This window comes from Schistocerca cancellata, chromosome 11, assembly GCF_023864275.1.
Source record: "Schistocerca cancellata isolate TAMUIC-IGC-003103 chromosome 11, iqSchCanc2.1, whole genome shotgun sequence".
Taxonomy (NCBI): domain Eukaryota; kingdom Metazoa; phylum Arthropoda; class Insecta; order Orthoptera; family Acrididae; genus Schistocerca; species Schistocerca cancellata.
Window position 1 is genome coordinate 92,448,394 of NC_064636.1, and position 16,682 is coordinate 92,465,075.

The window sequence follows — 16,682 nt, forward strand, 5'->3', positions numbered from 1 at the left end:
GAGCTACCGAATCACGACTCACGCCCCGTTCTCACAGCTTTACTTCTGCCAGTATCTCGTCTCCTACCTTCCAAACATTACAGAAGCTCTCCTGCCCGCGAAAGGCAAAGGTCCCGAGTTCGAGTCTCGGTCGGGCACACAGTTTTAATCTGCCAGGAAGTTTCATATGAGCGCACACTCCGCTGCAGAATGAAAATCTCATTCTGGAAACCTCCCCCAGGCTGTGACTAAGCCATGTCTCCGCAATATCCTTTCTTTCAGGAGTGCTAGTTCTGCAAGTTTCGCAGGAGAGCTTCTGTAAAGTTTGGAAGGTAGGAGACGAGATACTGGCAGAAGTAAAGCTGTGAGTACCGGGCATGAGTCGTGCTTCGGTAGCTCAGATGGTAGAGCGCTTGCCCGCGAAAGGCAAAGGTCCCGAGTTCGAGTCTCGGTCGGGCACACAGTTTTAATCTGCCAGGAAGTTTCATATCAGCGCACACTCCGCTGCAGAGTGAAAATCTCATTCTGGAACATATTTAAGTATTTGCATATCTTCGTGAGTCACCCTGTGTATCACTCCTCTGCCTGGGTGCAGCGCCTAAACGTGGCGCGTGCGGAATAACAGAGGCGCCGTGGGCAAACGCACGGCGTCCACTGCCGGCTGGCTCGCCCTTGTACTCACGGGCAAGTAAGCCACGTTAAGAGGCAGTGGACGGAAAAGATAATTCCCGTGTGGCTAACAATGTTGTCTAACACCAAAGGATAACAGTACGAATCTGATAAATGTTTACTGACATTATGCAAGTAACAGTGAAAGCTGCCTCACATTAGTACGGATGCAAATGAAAGTTCTTGATATATAATAATAAGTTAAACGCAGGAGTACAGCTTAAAAGTGGAGCATGTACATGCAGACTTCCCATCTCAAAGTATTAACTACGAAAACCCATGTGCACTCTTTCAAAAGTCCTGAAGCACATTTCCTTTAATATGTTGCTGTTGTTCTTGCCCTCAGTCCAGAGACTGGTTTGATGCAGGTCTCCATGCCACTCTATCCTGTCCAAGCTTCTTCATCTCCAAGTAGTTGCTGGAACGTACATCCTTCTGGATCTACTTAGTGTATTCATCTCTTGGTCTCCCTATACGATTTTTACCGTCCAAGCTGCCATCCAGTACGAAATTTTTGATCCCTTGGTACCTCAGAACATGTCCTACCAACCGATCCCTTCTTCTAGTCAACTTATGCCACAAATTACTCTCTTCCCTAATTCTGTTTGCAACCTCCTCATTAGTTACGTGATCTAATCTTCAGCATTCTTCTGCAGCAGTACATTTCGAAAGCTTCCACTCTGTGCTTGTCTAAACTACTTATCGTCCATGTCTTACTTCCATATACTGCTACACTCCACACAAATACTTTCAGAAAGGACAACCCAACAAATCTGTACTCAATGTTAGTAAATTTCTCTTCTCCATTAATGCTTTCCCTGCGATTGCCAGTCTACGTTTTATACCTCTCTACTTCAACTGTCGTTATTTTGCTCCCAAAGTAGCGAAACTCATCTACTACTTTAAGTGTTTCATTTCCTAATCTAATTCCCTCAGCATCACCTGATTAAATTCGACTACTTTCCATTATCCTCGTTTTGCTTTTGTTGATGTTCATCTTATATCCTCCTTCTAAGACACTGTCCATCTGGTTCAACTGCTCTTCCAGGTCGTTTGCTGTGTCTGGCAGAATTACAATGTCATGGGCAAACCTCAAAGTTTTTATTCTTTTCCTGAACTTCAATTTCTACTCCAAATTTTTCTTTTGTTTCTTATACTGCTCGCTCAGTACACAGATCGAATAACATCAGGGATAGGCTACAACCCTTTCTCACTCCCTTCTGCACTATTGCTTCCCTTTCATTCCCCTCGTCTCTTCCAACTGTCATCTGGTTTCTGTAGAAATTGTAAGTAGCCTTTCGCTCCCTGTATTTGACTCCTGCCACCTTCAGAATTGGAAAGTCAACTTTGTCAAAAGCTTTCTCTAAAGCTACAAATGCTAGAAACGTATATTTTCCTTTCCTTAATCTATTTTCTAAGATAAAGTCGTACGGTCAGCATTGCCTCACGTGTTCCAACATTTCTACGGAATACAAACTGATCTTCCCCGAGGTTGGCTTCTACCAGTTTCTCCATTCGTCTGTATAGAATTCGTGTTAGTATTTTGGAGGTGACTTATTAAACTAACAGTTCGGTAATTTTCACACCCATCAACACCTGCTTTCTTTGGGATTGAAATTATTATATTCTTCTTGAAGTCTGAGGGTATTTCGCTTGTGTCATAACGTTTCTCTCATAGATCTTGCTCACCAGATGGAAGACTTTTGTCATGGCTGGTACTCCCTAAGCTATTAGTAGTTCTAATGGAATGTTGTCTCCTCCTGGGGTCCTGTTTCTACTTAGGTCTTTCACTCCTCTGTCAAATTCTTCACCCAGTATCATATCTCCCATTTAATTTTGATCTACGTCCTCTTCCATTTCCATAATATTCCCCTCCAGTACATAGCCGTTGTATAAATCTCCTATATATTACTTCCAACTTTCTGCTTTGCTTAGTTTTCCATCTGAGGTCTTCTTTTACCATACATGGTGCAAATATTAATCACTATTGTATGCTAGCGATAAAATAGTCCTGTCGGAGCATAACTAAGATATTATCTTCCTCTTTAGAAGATCGTGTCAGAAAAATGTTGAAGCACCTGCGCCAATCCTCATCCCGCCGTCCTCTTCAAAAATTTTAGCGCATGAACTCATTTCCGCGTTTTTAACGCAGTGTTGAGTGGTACTTAAGTAAATAAATTAGTGAAATCAAAGTGAACTAGAAATTAGAATATAAATGGAAAACTTGGTTTAGTTTGGAGAGTTACATACTGGCACACAGCGGGCCGAACAGCAGAGACAATGACCGTGAAGTCAGCAAGTTCCACATAAGCGGGCGCTGTCGATTCAGCCGTCAGGGCATCGCCCGACCGGCTCACGTGTTTCTCAGTTGTCGCATGTGAGCAAAGGCCCTCACCTACATCCCAAGAGCCAATGACCGACGTTAAGAAGAATCTTCGAGAATCTTTTCAACGTGACAGAAGAGGCAATGGCCGTGAAGTCGTTCACCTCCAGTAAACTGAAGTGAATAAATACGCGAGACGCAGTGGGCCCGACAGATGTAGATGAAGACGAGAGGAAGACGAAGGCGAAGACGGAGACGAAGACGGAGACGAGCGACGAAGAAGACGAAGAAGAAGCGTAGCAGTTGTTTTAAGTTAGTTTCGGTGCTGAAGATCGTCAGGCAAGAAGAGACTACATCATGCACAGACGCACCGAGTCCGCCGCTGTAATAGAATAGCAAGCAGCAGCCTCAGTGCCAGAAGAAGAAGTTAAAAGGTATTTTGAAGTCTGATTTTACATACCCGGGTGACTCGTGAGGACGGGAAGGAGACGGCCTCACTTCAGCAGTCACCTGTGAGCTGGGATGAAGACCTGACAGCCGAAGACTGGCAAGCGGGAGTCCGTGGTTCGAGTCCGGGACACTGGCCTTCCCCCGCCGCGTCGCTCTGCTGGACGACGCACAACACACGCGGCCGCTTAGAGAAGAGAAACACTGGGACGCCACATTCAAGGTATCACCACCCGATGCACGACGTCGCTCGCAATAATTAAACGAGCCACCTCGCGCTGCGCGTCTCCGGTCAGCTGGGCGAGACGGCGACACGAGATACACACAGCTACGCGTAATCAGACGCCGCCGCCGCCGCCGCCGCCGCCGCTGCCGCAGCAGAAGGCTACGCAAACGACACGGCTGCCGCTCTCCGAACCAGAACGTCCAGTAAGATAACAGTTGTACGAAACTTTCAATAAAAGTTATCTTATGCAAAAATGATGTTTCATTCGACCTCATACCCGAGCCAAGGAAGAACCCACCCTGCCCACATTTTGTAAGAGAGAAAAGTTTATTTATTTAATATTTTCACCCTGACAGAATGCTTGAGAATGCTCATCCTGACAATTGACAGCATCAAAAGAGAAAACCCAGTTACATTGAGTGACAGAAGTGTCACATTTAGTAACACAACTGTTACAGCAGATTCTAAGTCCTCCTACCCAGTCCTTCTTTGTAGCTAAACCTACATACTCAGCGTCTTCCTCTGACGAGCACTGTCTACCTATGTCACCCAATGGCTCCTCTATTCTCCCATTGATTTCCACTGCTTCCCACAGCCAGTGTCTCCTACATCACTTAGGAGACACAATTGTCTTTCGTTCCCACTGCCACAGTCTTCATCACACCTCAGCAGTTAGATAGTTAGTTACTTTCATGTTCCATGGATCATTTTACACGATAAATCGTGATGATGTGGTACGACTCCTTTTACATTCATTCTGCAAATCAATTTGTACATCTCTTCGTACTCTAAACATCACCATCTAATTCTTTTTTCCTCTAAAATGAAAACAAGGAAATACAGATTGAGTTAGCAATACCTACCATTCACTATTACACATTGCAAACTTAGACAGTCTGGACATTGAAGGGGGAGGCGTGTTTATAGCGATAAAAAGTGCAATAGTATCGAAGGATATTGATGGAGATCGGAAATGTGAAATAATTTGGGTGAAGGTCACGGTTAAAGCAGGCTCAGACATGGTAATTGTATGTCTCTATAGGCCTCTTGGCTCAGCAGCCCGTTGTGGCAGAAAACCTGAAGGAAAATTTGGAAAATATTTCGAGTAGACTTCCCGACCATGTTATAGTTTGGGTGGAGATTTTAATTTACTGGGAGACTCAAGCGTTTATAACGGGTGGCAGGGACAAAGAATCCAGTGAAATTTTTTTTTAAGTGCATTATCTAAAACTACTTTGAGCAGTTAAACAGAGAACCGACTCGTGGCGATAACATGTTAGACCTTCTGGTGACAAATATACTCGAACTATTTGAAACAGTTAGACTGAACAGGGAATCATCGATCATAAAGCGGTTACGGCATCGATGATTTCAGCCGAAAATACAAATATTAAAAAAGGTAGGAAGATTTTTCTGTTTAGAAAAAGTGATAAAAAGAAGATTTCAGAGTACCTGAAGGCTCAACACAAAAGTTTTATCTCAAGTACAGACAGTGTTGAGGATCAGTGGACAAATTTCAAAACCATCGTAGAATGTCCATTAGATGAGTATGTGCCAAGCAAGATCGTAAGAGAAGTAAAAGAGCCACTGTGGTACAACAACCGAGTTAGAAAACTACTAAGAAGCAAATGGAACTTGACAGCAAACATAAACATAGCCAAAGCTTTGCAGACAAAAAAAAATTACACGAAGCGAAATGTAGTGTGAGGAAGGCTATGCGAGAGGCGTTCAACGACTTCGAAAGTAAAGTTATATGTACTGACTTGGTAGAAAATCCTAAGAAATTTTGGTCTTATGTCAAAGTGGTTGGTGGATCAAAACAAAATGTCCAGACACTCTGTGACCAAAATGGTACTGAAACAGAGGATGACGGACTAAAGGCCGAAATCATAAATATCTTTTTCCAAAGTTGTTTCACAGAGGAAGACTGCACTGTAGTTCCTTCTCTAGATTGTTGCACAGATGACAAAATGGTAGATATCGAAATAGATAACAGAGGGATTAAAAAACAATTATAATTGCTCAAAAGATGAATGGCCGCTGGACCTGTTGGGATACCAGTTCGATTTTACACAGAGTACGCGAATGAACTTGACCCCCTTCTTGCAGCGGTGTGCTGTAGAAGAGTGTAGCGTTCCAAAAGATTGGAAAAGGGCACAGGTCATCCCCGCTTTCAAGAAGGGACGTCGAACAGATGTGCAGAATTATAGACCTATATCTCTAACGTCGATCAGTTGCAGAATTTTGGAACACGTATCATGTTCCAGTATAATAACTTTTCTGGAGACTACTCTGTAGGAATCAGCATAGGTTTCGAACAAGACGATCGTGTGAAACCCAGCTCACGCTATTCGTCCACGAGACTCAGAGGGCCATAAACATGGGTTCCCAGGTAGATGCCGTGTTTCTTTACTTCCGCAAGGCGTTCGATACAGTTCCCAACAGTCGTTTAAGAGAATATGGACTATCAGGCTAATTGTGTGATTGGAGTGAAGAGTTCCTAGATAACAGAATGGAGCATGTCATTCTCAATGCAGAGAAGTCTTCCGAAGTAAGAGTGATTTCAAGTGTGCTGCAAGGCAGTGTAGTAGGACTGTTGCTATTCACAATATATAAAAATGACCTTGTGGATAACATAGGAAGTTTACTGAGGCTTTTTGTGGATGATGCTGCAGTATATCGAGAGGTTGTAACAATGGAAAACTGTACTGAAATGCTGGAGGATCTGCAGCGAATTGACGCATGGTGCAGGGAATGGCAATTGAATCTCAATGTAGACGAGTGTAATGTGCTGCGAATACATAGAAAGATAGATCGCTTATTATTTAGCTACAAAATAGCAGGTCAGCAACTGGAAGCAGTTGATTCCATAAATTATCTCGGAGTAGGCATTAGGAGTGATTTAAAATGGAATGATCATATAAACTTGATCGTGGGTAAAGCAGATGCCAGACTGAGATTCATTGGAAGAAGCCTAAGAAAATGCAATCCGAAAACAAAGGAAGTAGGTTACAGTACGCTTGTTCGCCCACTGCTTGAATATTGCTCAGCAGTGTGGGACCCGTACCAGTTAGGGTTGATAGAAGAGAGAGAGAAGATCAAACGGAGAGCAGCGCGCTTCGTTACAGGATCATTTAGTAATAGCGAAAGAGTTACGGAGATGATAGATAAACTCCAGTGGAAGACTCTGCAAGAGAGACGCTCAGTAGCTCGGTACAGGCTTTTGTTGAAGTTTCGAGAACATACCTTCACTGAAGAGTCAAGTAGTATATTGCTCCCTCCTACGTAGATCTTGCGTAGAGACCATAAGGATAAAATCAGAGAGATTAGATTGCAGCGTGGTGCCCTCGTTTCACCCCTTATGTATCTCATTATTCCTTTCGAATTGAAGAGGATTATTTACAACAAACTTCATCAGGGAATAAATATACTGTGAAGCAGTAGTCAGAATGCCCAACTTCTTAAACAGATGTCTAGAAGAAAATCACAGGTGAGCGTCACGTACGAGGTAATCCAAAATTTTCGGGACTGCTGCTGCCATCTGGAAAGTAGCAGTAGTATATCTTTGCACAACTACGTGGCGAGAGCTGCATATCTGATGAGCCAGTGTGCAGAGTGTCATTTAGGTGGGAGGACGTGGTGCGTGTCCACTAGAGATGAGGGATTCGCTCCTGAACTGATTCATAGAGTTGAATCTTTCAAAGGAGTGAACAATCAGTGATTCAGAAAAACAGAACGGTAGCTCCAAACGTTTCCCACAGCAGAGAGAGAGAGAGAGAGAGAGAGAGAGAGACAGAGACACAGAGAGAGACGGAGCATATCAGCGGGGCCTCTGCTGGTCAGAGCACACTCTACGCCACACAACACAGCCAGCGCCGGCCTCTGCCCTGCTTCTACCTTCGCTGCCTGCATTGTGCAGTGCCCCATTGGATTTTGTGTTTTACATATGCCGTGCCGTCTCTGTGCGTCCTCTGCCGCGTGCAGTGTCTGGTGCAGCTTAACTTAGCGTCGCACTCGGTCGGCGATCGTTTCAGTCGCACGTCCTGCCCTCTGGGCAGTTGATGCGAGCAACAGGACAGAGAGCATCCTAGCGGAGAACATAAGAACTACTTGCAACAACCTGCTCGCAAGAGAACGGGCGATTTGTCTCGGAGCGGGTGACTTGTGGCCGTTCACCGCTCCCCCCACCCTCGGAACTCGCCTGCTCAACACTCATCCCACCGTTCTCGACTCTTGCCAGAGTGTTGAGCAAAGCAACTCAGGTGTCACTCTGGTCTCTGCAGTCTTAGCTCATGCAGTAATACAGCTCGCGGCTCGACCTACTTGACTCAGCGCCTCTGCATCGGAGTTCGTCTCTACTGGATATTGTTCTTCGTAGTAATACCGCTATGTATATTACATTATTATGTTATGTATACATCATTTGTTTTTATTTTATTTTTATTTGTTTAAACTGATCAGATCAGGTTCCTGACGACTCCTCTTACTATAGGATTTTTATTATGGACACTCGAATTTACGCTTTAATTACGAGCGAACCAATAAACGTATCGCAAAATGTGATACACCAATATTTCCTTGTTTTATTCTGCATAAGGCTATATGCAGCACTTTAGTCTTACAGTCAAATTTATATATATATTTTTCTTATTCTGGTACGGATTTCGCGATTTTAGGCGTCTTCAGAAGGAAATGTTTACTTTAAAAATATATGGCTTGTGATGTATTTGTATGAGGTTAATGAAATTTTAACACATTATAGCCAAATATATTGTTAATGTAGATCACAAGTTACAACGTTTTCCGATCACCCAAAAAACCACGATAGTGCAAAATAAATCAATAATCAAAAACTTTGTCATATCGTGGAAATTTCAATAAACAATACAAAATTCTTACTCATTATTTGTGTTACTTCATAATAGGATCAAATAAGATCAAAATACAGGTATAGTACTGGAATAAACCAAGTTTAAAGGGCAATGTGCCTTCCATTTATTTTCTATTGTGAATGAGTGGTGAGTCATGAAAAAGAGCTAGTTCATTTCAGGGACTGAACAGTTCTGATCCGATCTCTGAAAAGAACAGTTTTGCCCATCTCTAGTGCCCACACTGATTTCCACAATACTCTCTGTTTGGTGTGTGGCGATTTTACGAAGGCACAGCGTGTTGAAGTGTGCACCTTCGTCAGACCGCATCTGATGATCCAACCCTCCTTTCACGGGTTGTCATAGGCGACGAGAGCTGGATTTACGGTTATGACCCAGAGACAAAGCAACAACCGCCCCCGTGGAAGAGCCCGGGCTCTCCAAGACCCAAAAAGGCGAGACAGGTGAAGAGCAAAGTGAAGAGCAGGATCATCGTTTTCTCTGATAACAAGGGAACTGTGCACAAAGAGTTCGACCCACCCAACCAAACAGTGAATTATGAGTACTACTGTGGCGTTTTGCGACGGCCCCGTGAAAACGTGCAGCGACGATGGCCCGAACTTTGGCGTCAAGGGAACTGGCTGCTGCATTGCGACAACGCGCCCTGTCGCACGTCCTTGCTCACCAGGACCTTTTTGACAAAAAACGAGATGGGGGTTGTATTCCACCCACCGTACGTGCCAGATTTGGTACCTTGTGGCTTCGCGCTATTCCCAAAACTGAAACTCAAGTTGAAAGGCCGTCGGTTCGACACTCTTGAGAGGATTCAAAAAGCATTGCTGGCGGTGATAAACACCCTCAAAGAACAGGACTTACAGAAAACGTTTCACCCGTAGCAGAAGCGCTGGGACCGGTGTGTACGTGCGGATGGGAACTACTTTGAGGGTGATGGTGACCGTTAGTCCAAAGGGAAAGTTTTCAACAGGTGGCAGCACCAGTCCCGAAAATTTTAGGTAGCACCTCGTATTACTCTTGCACCATATTTCTGGGCAATGAAGATCTTTCTGAAAGATTAGTTACCCCAGAACAGTATTGCATATGACACGAGAGAATGAATATAATCGAAATCTGTCAACTTACTGATGCCTCTCTCCGCAAAATTTGCCCTGATTCTAAGTGCAAATGTGCTCAAACTAAGTTGTTTTAGGAGTTCCAAAATGTGTTTTTTTTTAATTTAAATTGTCATCAATACGGACATCTAAGAATTTTGAAGTTTCCACCCTATGTATTATTTCTTCAACGTGTGGTACACTTATCACTGGTGCAGTTGCTCTAGAGGTGGAGAACTGAATATGACGTATCTTTGTGAAATTCAGGCTGACACCATTCGCATATAACGAGTCAATAATACTTTTGAGAACTTTGTTCACCATTTCTTCCATTTCTGTATGAATACTGTGAGTGATTACAATACTGGTGTCATATGCAAGAAGAGCTAATTCTGCTTGTTTACAATAGTTGGTAGATCATTTATATAAATGAGAAATCGTAGTGGACCTAATATTGAGCCTTGGGGAACTCCATATGTGATTTCTCCCCAATCAGAATTGTGTCCCTTGATTCCGTTCGTTGAATTTTTGCATTCGTTTGGTTAGATATGACACGATCCCTTCGTTGGCTATACCATCAATACCATAAAACTTCAATTTATCTAGTAAGATACTATGATTCACACAATCAAATGTCTTGGATAGTTCATAGAAAATACCTCTCTGTGCTATTTTGTTATTTAATGCGTGTAATATCTGGTGTGTGAACATGGAAATGGCATTCTCAGTAGAGCAACCCTTATGGAACCCAAACTGTGATTTATTGGGGATATTATTGTTGTCAATGTGAGATATACGTTTTTAGAATACATCACCTTCTCAAAAATTTTGGAAAATGATGTCAGCAGTGGAATAGGTCGGGATTTACTGACGTTTCTCTTATCAACTTTCTTAAAGAAGGGTTTAAAGATGGCATATTGTAGTCTCTCTTGGAAAATGTATTGAATCAGCGATGTATTACATATTTCAGACAATACCAGACTTATTAAATGGTAACAAATCTTTAGTATTCTATTGCAAACACCATCAAAACCAGAAGGGCTTTTATTCTTGAGAGAATGTATGAACCACTTAATTAAGTTCAAATTTTCTGGAAGGTTGAACCTACCTTTTTTATTTCACTCACGTGTTTCAAATTTCAATTCAAAATGTGCCCTTCCCTATACACAACCCTCCCCCCTCCCACCCCTGCCCCTTTCCAACGCTGTGTATGTCTCCACTCGTCTGTATTTCTCATTTCCACTGTCTCCTCTCTGTTTTGCTTCCACTGTTTCTTTCTCCATCCATCTCTCCATCTGTCTTATTGCCGCAGTCTCTCACTGACCATCAATATCTCACTCTCATTCGTCCCCACTGTTATTGCCTTCATAAATCTGTCGTTCTCTTTCCCTGACATGTTCTTTCTTCCACCACCATTATATTCTTCCTCTTTGTCCCTCACTGGCACTGCCTCCTTCCCTTACGTGCGCAATATCTCTCTGCTACTCTGTTTCAGCGCAAAAAACCGCGAGCGTGTTCTCATGCCAAAGCGTTTGGTAAGGAACACAGGTTCATGCAGCTGGCTCCCCACTCCCTGTCAAAGACTTTTAAAGGGGAACATATTCGCCTTTTTTGTGCTCTGACAGGCACTTCCTCCTGCTGGTCTGTAACACGGTGTCCTGCTTGTACAAAAGAGAATTCTGTACGTCAGTACAATCTGGAAAGGTTATGTATGTACTTCCTCTCATTTATATACTTTGATGCATATAAGCTATAAATAAGTACTCTTAATATATGGTTTAAACACAGTCTCTTGTTTTACATTTTTTGGGTGCTTTGCTTGATAACCACTGTTCATCGAAAATGCCCAGCTTATGATGTATTAAAAAAGTAAAAATGTTAGTAGAAATATTTTATCGAATTTGTTAACTTTCCAAATATAAATGATGTTTTAAGTTCTTTTCAGGCTTATTAAAACGCTTTTCAGCCCATTCTCTTGTCGCTGAAGTACCACCTAGGGCATGAAGTGCCCATTGTTTATGGACAGGGCATCATAAATTCTTATTAGTGAAGAAATAATGACTAAAAATTTAATTTCGGCACCTCACAACCATTGCGATGATTGTAAAACCTCTTTCATTTGTTCACTATGTCAGTTGAAACTACACTTTCGCCTCAGACCTTTTATTAATCGTAGCTATTGTAACCTTAAACCTCTGGATGATATTGAAAAAAGTGCTCCGAGAATACCGTCTTGGAAAAATACGGTGAAAATTTCGGCATATCTACCATGAACTGAAATGATAGAAGTGGCAATCCCCCAATTGATACTTACCGTGCTCAAAAAATCATAGCTTTGCATAGTTTTCTCAGGAACAGCACTTGAAAAAATCGTCTTTTTAAAAGCTACCTAAGGTACAGCCTAGTTCACGACCGGCGCAAAAAGAACCAACTGATTTGCTCAGTTTGCCTGGAGTGGAGGAAGTGCGTAATGTTTAAATTTGGACCCTGTAGTGTAAGATGCGTACGGCCTTGCCGCGGTCGTAACACCAGTTCCCGTCAGATCAGCGAAGTTAAGCGTTGTCAGACAGGGCTAGCACTTGGACGGGTGACCATCCGGTCTATCGGGTGCTGAGGGAAACTGAGAAGCTACTTCATCGACAAGTAGCGGAACCGGTCTCGTAAACTGACATATGGCCGGGAGAGCGGTGTGCTGACTACATGGTCTTCCAGATGGTTCAAATGGCTCTGAGCACTGTGGGACTTAACATCTGAGGTCATCAGTCCCCTAGAACTTAGAACTACTTAAACGTAACTAACCTAAGGACATCACACACATGCATGCCCAAGGCTGGATTCGAACCTGTGACCGTAGCGGACACACGGTTCCAAACTGAAGCGCGTAGAACCGCACGGCCACACCGGCCGGCCATGGTCTTCCAAATCCGCACTCAGTGACGCCTGTGGGCTGAGGGTGATATGGCGGCCGATCGGTAGCTTTGGGTATTCATGGACTCTTCGCACGGAGTTTTTCTTTTTTGTACTGTAATATTGCTACAGTATGCGCGTTCTTCCGACAGGTATGCAAACGCTAGATAGGCCAAGGGCTACCTAAAACACTGGATCCTTTGTGATTAACAGAACTCCGAGATACGACCTCCTGAAAGATCGCAGTTTCTCCCACATACTGGTACCAACCATTGTCGCACCCAGATCACATGCCACCGTGACCATCAGCTGCAGCAAATGATGCTCTCTTGAACATCATAAGCAGGAAGTTGCAGTGCTCCAAAATCCATCACAGATACTGCCTTCAGAATGCTCCAAGTCGCTCACAAAGTTAAAGCTTGAGCCTGAGCTCAATTCCCTTCCGCCAAGCCCCACCCAGAGAATGTTCGTGTTGACTCTCGCGTTTACCTATCCGCCTAGGTGCTAATTTCAGAATTACCTCTCGTGACATCACTGCAACTATTTACTGAGAACGGCTGTTGCTGAAACCGGAAAGACGAAACCCAAAAAACCGAAAGACGCCAGTGGCACAAAGAGCGTACAGTATGCACACAGATTTTGGCGCTGAAATACCATCTGTGACGTCCCACTCTACTGATGACGTCAGCAGTTAAGTCCCATAGTGCTCAGAGCCATTTTAACCATTTTTATTTTTTTATTTTATTTTATTTTATTTTATTTATTTATTTATTTATTTTTTTTGTATCAGGATCCACTGCACGTACTATCACAGGCGGAAAGTGAGAAAGCTTGTATTTCGAGTCGAGCGGCTGCTCATAAGCCATACATCACGCCGGTAAATGCCAAACGATGCCTCGCTCGGTGTAAGGAGCGTAAACGCTTGAACAATGGTAAAACGTTGTGTGGAGTGCCGAATCAAGGTAGACAATGTGGCGATCGAATGGCAGGGTGTGAGTATGGCGAATGCCCAATGAACGTCATCTGCCAGCGTGTGTAGTGCCAACAGTAAAATTCTAAGGCGGTGATGTTATTGTGTGGTCTTGTTGTTCATGGAGGAGGCTTGCACCTCTTCCTGTTTTGCGTGGAACTATTACAGCAGAGGCCTACATTGATGTTTTAATCACCTTCGTGCATCCCACTGTTGAAGGGCAATGTGGGCATAATGAATGAATTTTTCAACATGATCGAGCTCCTATTCACAATGGACGGCCTAGGGCTAATTGGTTACACAACAATAACGTCCCTGTAATGGACTGGCCTGCACAGAGCCCTCACATGAATCCTATGGATTCTTTTTGGGATGTTTTGCAACGCCAACGTCGTGCCAGGCCTCACCTCTCCTCAGTGCAGCACTCCATGAAGAATGGGCTGACATTCCCCAAGAAATCTTCCAGCACCTGATTGAACGTATGCCTACTAGAGTGGAAGCTGCCACCAAGGCTAATGGTCGGGCAACACCATATTGACTACCAGCATTACCGACGAAGGGCGCCACAAACTTGTTAGTCGTTTTCGGGCAGGTGTCGGGATACTTTTGATTACATAGCGTACATCCATGACGATCATTTTGTGGCCTCTCGAGACATAAACTATGAACGGTTAAGGGGCTCCGGAACGCCCTATACTTGCAATGTTAAAATAACGCTTATAAATTACATCTTTCCTCACAAAGTATTTGAGGTAGGAAGTTGAACTTTTTACAGATTATTTATTGGAATATGGGCTACAACTTAACACAGGGATTTTACAAAATTTTAGTTCAGTTATTAAAGATGATTTTTTTCATTTGTAATGAAAATTCACAATATTTTTTTGCAATTTTTTATTTATATATTCAAAAATATACAGTTTTTTGGAAAAAGGCTGTGTTAAATTATGCAGAAGGTACTGTGTAACATTTACTGAAAGTTTGAAACAAATATGTTTGGAAGATCCTTAGAAAACATGTAATTAGTATGAGAAAATAAAAGTTTTGGGAATCGAGCGACAAAGATTGGATTAACTTTTTAGTGCATTCCAGGTCCATAGGATGGATTGTCTTCATCCTCTGCAAACTCCTCCTCCAGCTTCCTCTTGTTCCTCCTCCTGTTTACTCTTGCTTGTATTTCTAGACTCTTTACAGCCCTGTCTGCAGCCCGAAGGCGTTCCTTGACTAAAGCAAGCATCGCTCGTACCATGTTAGAACCTGTCTTCATTCCCATATTTCTAAATACCTTGCACCTTACAATGTTGCCATCATTGAAAGTCGCAACAGCTATTACTTTTACTCATGATTATACTTCAACAAAACAGAGACTCAAGAAACAGAATTAATTACGAATATTTTAGAGATAACGACAGAGTAAATAAACATGAAACAATCGACAATCACACCAGCGATATATATTGAACCATCACAGGTTAGCCACAATACATACTTTATCTCACATCACTAAAATGTACCTGATGAACACGGACGTTAATAATAACACAATTTGACAGCAGTTTAACAGCGCCACAGTGGGTCACGCCCATGTAGAACACATTTAAAAAAAAATTTAAAAATAGTTCTAGTCTTCGGAATTGAATAAATTATATATCTATAAAAAGGTAATAGTCTGCAGATTCAGAAAACGCAAAAAAGTAAAAATTGAACTTTTCATGATTTTGAGCCTTTCCGGAGCCCCTTAAATAATCATTCGAGTCAGCACTCAGTTGCCGCTATGAAGTTCCCCAAGTACTTAGTTTCACCCAGCAACATGTTCGGAAGTGCGTGCTGGCATGTCCGTACCCGCCTAAGGCTCGTTTAGCTGCCTAAAGCCGCTGCTATACTCAAGACACCCTCCCACCCCATCTCTCTGCATCAGTATATTATAAGTGATATGTCTTGTAAAGTGATAAGGATCCTAGTCGGACTGAAACATTAATTTACACAAGTTAAAGTGTATTATACCATGTAGAAAGAAAATTAACTCATTTATTCATAAAATTACAGGTTCTTCAGCAGTCTGAAAATCTTATGAAGATATTTTGAGGGAGTTCTTTATTTGACGTAGCAACTTTATCCCGGCACTATGATCTACAGAGCCAGTATTTGGCTAATCTACATTTTAATGGCGGTAGTCAGAGCCACCGACTTCAGTGAGCCAGAGTCCAACACAACAGGTAACGTTTTATTGCAGTTGACGGAAGTCTCGGTATAGCAATGACCAATAATTTTATAGTATCTGATTAAATACATGTTCTATTTTTCCACTGAGATATTATCAATTTATTTTTCAGAATACGTTACGGAGGCCACAGTCGATCGATTAAGAACTGACGAGCCACGTAAGTACCGGTACTACTTTACCATTATTCGTAGATACGTCAAAAGTTGGACATATTAATTTCACGACGAACTCCGCTCTGTCTTTTCATTTACAAAACCTTACGGAGCCGCAGCAGGAAATGGGGTTGTACTTTACTACACCGAGTGGGGTTCCATTGGTCCTCTCTCGCCTCGTGGGTGGATAAATTGTTCACTGCATGTTGTAATCTCACTCTCCCACATACCTATATTAAATTTTTCTTTGTGTTCTCATTAGTTTCAAAACTTCGAAAGACGTAAGATATACAAAATAAAAACTTTTTACTTACCTTCATTTTCTCTTGTTGATGACTCCAGTTTTTGCGTCTAGGGTACATTCTTGAGGCTGAAATTTTGCTTTTGCTTTGTTGGTTCGTGATGACTAAATAAAAGATGAAGATTTCTTGAATTTTATTCTTTGCCGCATTTTTCAATATTACACTGTCTTTACAATTTCCACTTAATAATCCAAATTACGTTGTTAGTGCCGATCATAAAAGAAATACATGTGCCTCCATCACACACATACCCACTACCTCGGAAATTCCGCAGTACTCATAATATTCCAAAGAGTTTACAAAGCAAAAGCGTCTACATACTTTCTTGTCAAAGGAATAATCATCAGTAAGTTATAACATTATTTTATAAATGAATCGGGAAATAAATTTAATAATTAGCGTTAGATTGTACAATTAATAATATGAATTTTAGGTATGCCACATATTTCGTAATTTCAAATGTTTCTAAAAGAAAGGATAATTTTAACCGTACATGCAGAGTGTAA

At 42.3% G+C, this 16,682-nt stretch overlaps 1 protein-coding gene across 2 annotated transcripts in view; it reads left to right on the forward strand.

Moving 5' to 3' along the window:
• The window catches only part of LOC126108562 (GA-binding protein subunit beta-1-like), a 165,471-nt gene that overhangs the window by 63,138 nt on the left and 85,651 nt on the right, over window positions 1–16,682 (forward strand). For both annotated transcript variants that reach the window (XM_049913848.1, XM_049913847.1), the window contains exons 2-3: window positions 15,545–15,714; window positions 15,832–15,879. In XM_049913848.1, the coding sequence (XP_049769805.1) occupies window positions 15,624–15,714; window positions 15,832–15,879 (139 nt within the window). In that variant the 5' untranslated portion in view covers window positions 15,545–15,623. The remainder of the gene's footprint in view (window positions 1–15,544; window positions 15,715–15,831; window positions 15,880–16,682) is intronic.